This window comes from Calidris pugnax, unplaced genomic scaffold (genome assembly GCF_001431845.1).
Source record: "Calidris pugnax isolate Ruff unplaced genomic scaffold, ASM143184v1 scaffold245, whole genome shotgun sequence".
NCBI classification, from domain to species: domain Eukaryota; kingdom Metazoa; phylum Chordata; class Aves; order Charadriiformes; family Scolopacidae; genus Calidris; species Calidris pugnax.
In genome coordinates, this window is record NW_015090982.1 from 1603227 (window position 1) to 1612443 (window position 9217).

General features: G+C 58.3%; 2 protein-coding genes across 4 annotated transcripts in view; one reads left to right on the plus strand and one right to left on the minus strand.

Moving 5' to 3' along the window:
• Window positions 1–4781, minus strand: part of CLPS (colipase) — a 20479-nt gene extending 15698 nt beyond the window's left edge. The window contains exons 1-3 of one of the 2 annotated variants that reach the window (XM_014953641.1): window positions 4555–4781; window positions 720–1175; window positions 39–161 (exon numbers count right to left, since the gene is read on the minus strand). In XM_014953641.1, coding sequence (XP_014809127.1) covers window positions 39–161; window positions 720–815 — 219 coding nt within the window. In that variant the 5' untranslated portion in view covers window positions 816–1175; window positions 4555–4781. Of the gene's footprint in view, window positions 1–38; window positions 162–719; window positions 2250–4554 lie in introns of those variants that run through there. The other variant, XM_014953642.1, reaches the window with a different exon arrangement.
• On the plus strand, window positions 3309–8566 carry LHFPL5 (lipoma HMGIC fusion partner-like 5). Of its 2 annotated transcripts, XM_014953639.1 has the most exons (5): window positions 3309–3574; window positions 3861–4245; window positions 7396–7632; window positions 7967–7999; window positions 8287–8566. In XM_014953639.1, the coding sequence occupies exons 1-4, from the start codon at window positions 3548–3550 to the stop codon at window positions 7981–7983; spliced, it is 666 nt and encodes a 221-aa protein (XP_014809125.1). In that variant the 5' UTR covers window positions 3309–3547; the 3' UTR covers window positions 7984–7999; window positions 8287–8566. The 2 variants fall into 2 exon arrangements, with proteins under 2 accessions (XP_014809125.1, XP_014809124.1); XM_014953638.1 differs by lacking the exon at window positions 3309–3574 and having other exon boundaries at window positions 3636–4245.
• Window positions 8567–9217: the final 651 nt, after the last annotated feature.

Below are 9217 nucleotides of genomic sequence, written 5' to 3' on the forward strand. Positions count from 1 at the left end.
CGTTCCCCCCCCCCCCCCCGGACCAGGTGAACACATACCTTTGGGGAGCACTCCTGGAACTCGGCCGCCCGGGGTGCACATCGAGCCAGGCTCAGGCCACTGCCGCGGTGGCAGCAGCCGCTCTTGCACTGGGCGCTCTGCAGGCACAGCTCCCCGGTGTCCTGCAAGGCATAAGCACCAGGTCCCTCTCTGTCCCCTCTTAATTCCTACCTAGATGTGTGCCCGGGGGGCTTTGGGTGGGTGTGGGACCTCATTTTGTATGGGGCTCAACTCTGCTGCCAGCACACCTGAGCTTCCCACCCTGCAGGATTTCCTCGTTCTGGCCCAAAATACCACCTGCCGAAGTGCTGATTTCTGCCTGGCTCATGGGAGCAGGGCTGAGGCACCGCAGGGAAAATGTCCCCCCTCCCCATTCCCTGTGAGCCCCCCAGGGAGAGGGTCCTCACTGGGGCAGCCAGGCGAGAGCTTCAATCCCATCCACTTCGGGGCTTCCCTGTCCCTTTGCATGGCTGCTTTGGTGGGCTCTGAGATCCCTCACAACCCCAGAAAACCCAGCACACCATCCCCATCTGCCTCGGTTTCCCCAGATGCAATAATTTTTGCCCCTCCGGGCTCTCCCACATAGCTGCTGCCAGACCAAAGCACCCCCATGACCCTCCGATGTGGCACTCGGGGTGTCCCCTGGCTATGGCCAGGATGGAACTAGTTGTCCCTCTTACCAAGTTGAAGATGAGTCCTCTTTCGTGTGGGGCAGGCAGGGCTGGGGCCAGGAGCAGCAGGGCCAAGAGCAGGCAGGGGACCAGCGTGGTGGCCATGGTGGGCTCGCTCGTGCCTCTGCCACGGGGCCGGCGGGAGCTTTATAGCCGACGTCTCCATCAGCTGATGTGGCTGCTCCTATCACACCCCAACTCGTGGCACTGGGGGCAGCGCCGCGATGCCCTGCCCAGGGTGGGAGAACAGCGATGCCCGTGCTGCCAGAAGGTGCCACGATGGAGACCTCTGCCATTGTCCTCTACCGGAGATGTCAACCTGCCCTCTGGCAGCTCCTTTGGGCGAAGTGAATGTGAAGTAACGGCCTTCCTGCATGTCCCTCGGGGGGGATTTCCACTCCTCCCTCCTCTCCTTCACCCATTGGAGCTGGGGGTCTCCAAGGTGTCCTCCTTGATGATGGGTCCCTGGGCAAAGCAAGAGCTGGCACCACGGCAGGAGCTCCCTTCCATGAGAAAGCGCTCACCCCCAGAGCCCTCCATCGCTCAGACGTTACGATCACAGACTTGAGCAAGCCCAAAGCACGGCAGGAGCGAGCCCACCCCCCTGCTAGCATCCCCCCGGCCTCGCTCGGTGCTCCAGAGCCCACCGATGTCCCCATCCCACCCTGCCCTGCCAGGTGTTTGCTCAGGGTGTTTCAGTGCCCAGGGGATGCGGCTGATGAAAGACCAGCCCTGGGAACGGCACAGCCTTTCGCACCCACCTTGGCCCAGCTGCTCTCAGCAATGATTAACACCCGGCCAGCCCTGGCCTTCGGTGGCCCCGGGGGGTGACGCTGAGGCTGGCGCTGGTTGCTGGGTGGCCCTCACCCCGGCACGTGGCATCTGGACCCCAGGGCAGGAGCTGAGCCCTCTGCGGTCCCTCGGTATGCGGAGCAGATGTGGCTCCTGGAGAAGGGTCCCGAGGTGGCCACAAGTGCCCACAGCCCGTCCCTGGGGCTGCCCCATGCTCCTCTGGCGGCAGGACACAGGGATCAAGCAGGGACCTGGCCCTTCTTCATGTGCTGGCTGATGCCCCGGGGTGTCCTGGCAGCAGGATGAGCCCTTTCCCTTCCTGCAGAGGGGTGGTGGGGACAGTCCCGTGGTTACCAAAGCCTATCCCTGAAATGTTAATAGTAACTATGGTGTCAAAAGGCGTTTTCTGTGTCCTCAGGAGTAATGAGGATTCTAGCCTTGAATTTATCAAGCGTGAGCTGATGAAAAGGACTCCTCACCAAGGGAGATGAGGATTGTATCACTGTTGAGGAGGCACATGGGGTGTAAGGACCTTGAGGGTGGTGCTAATCTACATGTTCTGAGCAGTTTAGCCAATCTGGCAGGAAAGTGGCAATTCTTAGTGCCCTAAACTGAACTACCTTCATTATAGAATCATAGAACAGTTAGAGTTGGAAGGGACCTTAAAAATCATTGAGTTCCAACCCCCCTGCCCTAGAGGACACACCTCCCACCAGCCCAGGTTGCTCCAAGCCCCCTCCAACGTGGCCTTGAACCCCTCCAGGGATGGGGCAGCCACAGCTTCTCTGGGCAACCTGGGCCAGGCTCTCACCACCCTCACAGTAAAGAATTTCTTCTTAATATCTCATCTCAATCTCCCCTCTTCCAATTTAAAACCATTACCCCTTGTCCTGTCTTCCTGTCCTACACTTCCTGACAAAGAGTCGCTTTCCAGCTCTCCTGTAGGCTTCCTTCCCTCCCTGTATATTAGTTATAATACTAAAAATCACACCCATCGGCCAAGAAGACCCTTGACCAGGTGAAGACCCTTCCCTTGAGCATGCGCCATAGCTATAACCTGGTGGTATGATTGTGTGTAAATTACTGAGCAACCAAACATAGGCAGGAGGTGCTAATATCATAATGACATTGTAAAACGTGCATAAAAATCACACGGGGAGTTCTGACGGGGGGATGCACAACAGGAGGAGACCCCCCCCCACGCACCTGGTACTGTAAATAAACTGATGTCACCTTTCAAAACTCCAAATGTGGTTTGGAGAGTGACAGTTTTGTTGGGGATTTGGGTAACAGCCCCCCTGCCTGCAGCCCCACTGTCCCGGAGCTGACAGGGGGGGAGGTCCAGGGACCTGCAGTCCCCCACCCCAATAATGCAGCACCCCATGAACCCCCCCCCAGTGGGGGAAGACTCTGGTGACACCAGCTGGAAGGGCAGAGGGTGGTGGGGACATAGGGCTCATCCCACAGGCACTGGGAGCACCCCAGGGTGCACGATGGAGGCACAGGGCGCATCCCGAGGGGTTATCCCAGGGATACGGGGCGCACGCCAGGGACACATCCCAGGGACACATCCCAGTGACACATCCTTGGGGCACAGGGTGGCATACGGCTCATCCCGGGGACACAGGGCGCATCCCGGGGTCCCCTCCCGGACGCACAGGGCTCATCCCAGGGACACGGGGCACATCCCGGGGACAGAGGGCTCATCCCGGGGTCCCATCCCGGAGGCGCAGGGCACATCCCGGGGACTCAGGGCTCATCCCGACAGCCCATCCCCCGCCGCGCCGCCCGGCTCCCCCCGCGCCCACCCTGGCTCGGGGCTGGAGGGGGGGGGTGTCTCGCCGGCTCCTCCCGGGTCCTCCCCGGGCTCGGTGGGTGGGTGGGTGTGGGAGGGGGTCGCGCCACCGCCCCCCGGGGCGGTCCCGCCGCCGCCGGAGCCTCCCGCCGCCGCCGCCGTTGCCGTTCTCCGCCGGGGCGGGGCAGCGCGGGGCGCCCCGGGGATCGGTGTCGGTGACAGTGGCCGTGACAGTGGCGGTGTCCCCGCCATGACCAAGCTGCTGCCGGCGCAGGAGGCGGCCCGGATCCCGCGCCCACCCTGGCTCGGGGCTGGAGGGGGGGGGTGTCTCGCCGGCTCCTCCCGGGTCCTCCCCGGGCTCGGTGGGTGGGTGGGTGTGGGAGGGGGTCGCGCCACCGCCCCCCGGGGCGGTCCCGCCGCCGCCGGAGCCTCCCGCCGCCGCCGCCGTTGCCGTTCTCCGCCGGGGCGGGGCAGCGCGGGGCGCCCCGGGGATCGGTGTCGGTGACAGTGGCCGTGACAGTGGCGGTGTCCCCGCCATGACCAAGCTGCTGCCGGCGCAGGAGGCGGCCCGGATCTACCACACCAACTATGTGCGGAACGCCAGGGCCATGGGGGTGCTCTGGGCCCTCTTCACCCTCTGCTTCTCCATCCTGATGGTGGTGACCTTCATCCAGCCCTACTGGATCGGCGACAGCATCGACACGCCGCAGGCTGGCTACTTCGGCCTCTTCTCCTACTGCATCGGCAACGCTCTCACCGGCGAGCTCATCTGCAAGGGCAGCCCCCTCGACTTTGGCACCATCCCCTCCAGCGCCTTCAAAACCGCCATGTTCTTTGTCGGCATCTCCACCTTCCTCATCGTCGGCTCCATCCTCTGCTTCAGCCTCTTCTTCTTCTGCAACGCAGCCACCGTCTATAAAGTCTGTGCCTGGATGCAGCTGGCGGCGGGTGAGTGGGGCTGGGGGCGACTCACAGGGGGGAGCGGGGGCTGCTGGTGGTCCTGTCAGAGCTGCTTTTCCCTCTCTGTCCCACCTCAACTCTGCCAGGAGGATGGTGGCCAGGAGAGGGACACCAACGTCACATCCGTGCCCCATTTGCTGCCCTGTCCTGGTTACTAGTGGGGAATTTGCAGTAAGTAAAGCCTCTCAGAGCAGCTGAGATCCGTCAGACTCATTGCACGTGGGCGATGCTCCCCTCCGTGCGCTGCTGCAAAACCACGCGGCCCCAAGAGCCCGGACACGACCCGTCCCCACTTACCTGGGGGGCCTTTTCCTCTGGCCATTGCCCAGCGCTGTCGCTCCTGCTCTGCCCCACGGCTGTGGCTTCGGAGCATTGGTCCGAGAGCACTGAAGGCTGCAGGCCCGGGGCACGGGGCTCCCTGACACATTAGGGATCCTGCAGGAATTAAGCAGGGAGATGGTGACGTTTGCTGGGTTATTTGGTGCCTGCAACATCCTCTGCAGCAACCGGTACCTCCCTGAGCTCATGGGAAGACGTATGAGGGAGGGGGAGCGGGAGGAGGGGACTGAGGGTAGGATTTGGTGCTCATTACCCACATTTCCCTATTTTTCCGCTCATCCTCGCATCCCTCTGCTCATCCCTGTGGATCTCCAGCCTTTCCCCATCCATCTGTCCATCCCTCCCTCCCTCCCCCAGTGCAGTGAGACATCCTAGACACCGGTAACCCAGCTCCTGCCTTCTCTGCCCCAGCTGAAACCCAACCCGGCCCCTTGGCTGCTCCTGAATCATTCATGCCGGGACCAGCGACAGCCTCTGCCGTCCCCGGGGGCCCCTGTGGCAAGGACACCCCAGCTGAGACCCCGTGGGAGGGTGGCATCAGGGCTGCTCCAGTTCCCGACTAAAGAAGCGAGCTCAAGCTAAGATTTAGATAAGAGGCTTGGGGCAGCTCAGCCTCCCCGGGAGCTGGAGCAGGGAAAGGCTTTGCTCTTGTATTTGGGGCTTTTATGGACATTTGTTGCGCTGAATAGGGAGAGCAACCCAACGTAGGTGGCTCTGGTCAGGTGTACAATCCCAAATCATCCCCAGGAGCCCAGTTTCTCCACCACAAACAGGCTCTCTGGAGCTTTCGAGCTGCCACTGGGCAATACAGGTGCTGCTACATTTCTGGGACTTATTTTAAAAAGGGGGACAGGCAATGAGAAGATCCATTTTCTGGCCTTTGCTCCACACCAGGGGACACTTTCACAGGAGAAGCTCTTTCTTTTCAGCTGCCCCCATTTCTTTGTGCCCCTCCTCTCATTAGTTACAGGGAAGAGTAATTAAATAAAGGAGAAAGTAGCTGCTTCTCAATGAAGGGAAATGCTCTCTGTAGACCTGGGAAGCTGCTCGCTGACTTTGGTCCCTCTCTTCTTCTTCTCAAGCCAGGGAGAAAAAGCCCTGGCAAAGGGTGAGGGAACCACCCCAAAAATGTTTCCTGGTTTACCGAGCACCCAGTGATGGAGAAAAGGCACCGGAATGGGGCAGGGAGCACCTCGCTGCTGCAGGAGGACGTGGGTGTCCCTAAAGGACAGGGACAAACGACCGCTGGTCCCAAGCTCTCACTGTGGGGTTGTTTGTGGCATGAGGAGCCCTCAAACCTGCGTGAAAACACATAAAGGACCAGTTACTTCCGTGCTCTGCATCAAGATAACAGCAGGGGATGCGAAGAGCCTCCATTAATCACACCCCAAAGCCTTGCAGATGAGCTTGGTTCTTCTCCCTCCAGACCCTGGTCGTTCTTCTCGTCCAGCAGATACGATTTCTCCAAGTATATAGGGGAAAAAATATAAAGCACTTGTGAGATGTGGGGACCTGAGCCACTTGGCAGAAGATGACGGCCCTTCAGCTCTGGGTTTGTTGGGACTCCCACGGCAAAGCCACAAAGGTGACACACTGAGGACCCCATGGCCCGGCTGTAGTGGCCACCGAGGCCATGTGTGCCCCAGGGTCGAGCATCGGGAGCGGCCACAGGAGGAGGTGGTGGCTCCCGTCCGGGCTGGAACTGCCGCAGCTGAACAAGCAGAATTAATCTGCCTGCAAAGCCACTACTGACAGCAGCTCCGCCTCACTAAACCCTATGGTGAAATCCAGCCAGGCACGAGGCAGCAGCCGGGTTCTCCATCTCCTACAGTCTAAATCCATCCCTGTTTTGTTTGGAGAAAATATTTCTTGGGAGTGCTGCAGGCAGGGATGCGGGAGAGGTGTTGCCTGGGCAACGTGGGGATGGGAGATGCTGCTGCAGCGTGTCCTTGGCAGGGAGCAGCAGCCGTATCCTGCTCCTCCCTGGATGCAGCAGCACCAGTGAAGCAGAGCCTGTGCATGGTGGGCAACCATGGGGCAACTTTAAGCCTGGTTTGTCCCGGTCCTGGTTTAAGTCCAGGCTGGAGAGCAGCCCTGAGGAGAGGGACTTGGGAGTGTTGGTGGGTGAGAAGCTCCACAGGCCCCAGCAACGTGTGCCACGAGCCCAGAACCCCCCCCACACCCTGGGCTGCATCCCCAGCCCCCCCCCCCAGTGCTGCCTCCAGCTCTGGGGCCACCAACAGCAGAAGGACATGGAGCTGTTGGAGCGGGGCCAGAGGAGGCCCCGGAAATGCTGGGAGGGCTGGAGCCCCTCTGCTGTGAGGACAGGCTGAGAGAGTTGGGGGGGGTTCAGCCTGGAGAAGAGAAGGCTCCGGGGAGACCTTGGAGATCCTTCCAGTCCCTCAACAGGCTCCAGGAAAGCTGGGGAGGGACTCTGGATCAGGGAGGGGAGCCATAGGACAGGAGAGAATGGTTTTAAACCAAAAGAGGGGAGATTGAGCTGAGATGTGGGAAAGAACTTGTTTGCTGTGAGGGTGGTGAGAGCCTGGCCCAGGTTGCCCAGAGAAGCCGTGGCTGCCCCATCCCTGGAGGGGTTCAAGGCCAGGTTGGAGGGGGCTTGGAGCAACCTGCTGTGGTGGGAGGTGTCCCTGCCCAGGGCAGGGGGTGGCTTAAAGGTCCCTTCCAGTGCAAACCATTCCATGATTCCATCTATCTTTGCCATGCTCCTCCATCTCTCCATGTGGAATCTGGACTCAGCAGGTACCTCATGGCCACTGTAATGCCTCCCTCTCCCCACAGCCACAGGGCTGATGATCGGGTGTTTGATCTACCCTGACGGCTGGGACTCGAGCGAGGTGAAGCGCATGTGCGGGGACAAGACGGACAAGTACACGCTGGGAGCCTGCACCGTACGCTGGGCGTACATCCTCTGCATCATCGGCATCCTCGACGCTCTCATCCTCTCCTTCCTGGCCTTCGTGTTGGGGAACCGCCAGGACAACCTCCTCCCATCCGATTTTAAAGTGGAAAATAAAGGTAAAGGCTGAGCTCCAAGCCCCCCTGTCCCTCTGCAGAGTGTTCCCACCCTACAGCTTCGGGGAGACGATGGTGGCTTCCCCCAACGGGAGAGTTGTCACAGTCAGAGGGACTCCCCGAGAGCCAGCATGGGGCAGAAAAATCAAAGCAGTAAAGGCAGGAGCCCAAATTGAGCCAGGCTCCATTTCACACTCCTGGGGCTTTCCCTCTGCCCATTGCATTTTCATATTTATTTTTTTTAACCCCTTTTTGAAAATAAAACCTGGCAAACCCCCCCCAGCCCTCAGTTTTATCCCACACCCATTAACACCTTAACGATCTGTTTGTTTTACAGAAGAGGGCCACGACTGACAGAGCTCATTACCACGTAAGTGATGCCCACAGTGTTTTGTTGTTGTTTTTTTTTTAATTCCCCCAGCACACATAATATTGGGGTTGTATTTTGAGGATTACTAAAGGACTCACAACTGTATAGATTTGGGTGCTACAGTCCCATTGGGTTTATTTGTGGTTAAAGGAAAAATAGCCTTTGCTTTGTCTCTTAAGACCAGGAAAACATAAAACCCTGCCAAGTGACAAAAAAAAAAAAAACCACCTTAAAATTTAAGTCCTGCTCCCTTTGGGCAACACTTGATCTGTTATTTCTCTTTCCAGGAACTCAAGCTCTTCTTCCATCAGTCCTTTTCTTTCAAGTGACTTTTCCAGGAGCTCTAAACTTACCAACTTCTGTGGATTTTCTACAACTGTGGAATGTGGTGGCCTCGCAGCAGCCCTGGAGTTTTGGGATGGGAAGAGCCCAAACTGGATACATGGGGGTTTTTTTGAGTCCATCAGCAAACCCGGGCGAAAGGGGAGGGATGGCCATTTGCTGCTTCTTGGGGTTTGTACACCTTCTTTCAAGGAAATTACTTCTGAATTAAAAAAAAAAAAATTAGTGTTTTGGGTGTTGTGCTGGTCCCCTTGGGGCAGGGGAAAGCCTCAGGTTGCTCTCCTGCTTGAAAAATACCATAGAATTCAGAGCCGTGAACCAGCTTCCCCCTCTGGGCAACCAAAAACAAACTTTTTTTTTTAAAAAAGGGCATTTTCTCTGGGGGGAAAAAAAAAACTCTGGTGGGGTGCAGTGACTCTCACAGGCTGGGACAGTCCCTGCAAACTTCTGGAGAGGGCACAGCAAAGGGCTACAAAGATGATGAGGGGCCTGGAGTATCTCTCTTATGGGGGGAGGCTGAGAGACTTGGCGCTTTTTAGTCTGGAGAAGAGAAGGCTGAGGGGGGATCTGATCAACACCTATAAATACTGAAAGGGTGGGTGTCAGGAGGATGGGGCCGGTCTTTTTTCAGTGGTGCCCGGGGACAGGACAAGAGGAAATGGGCACAAACTTGAACATAATATGCTCCATCTAAACATGAGGAGTAACTTTTTCACTTCGAGGGTGGCAGAGCCCTGGAAGAGGCTGCCCAGAGAGGTGGTGGAGTCTCCATCTCTGGAGACATTAAAACTCCACCTGGACATGTTCTTGTGCAACCTGCTCTGGCAGGGGTTGGACTAGATGATCTCCAGAGGTCCCTTCCAACCCCGTATCATT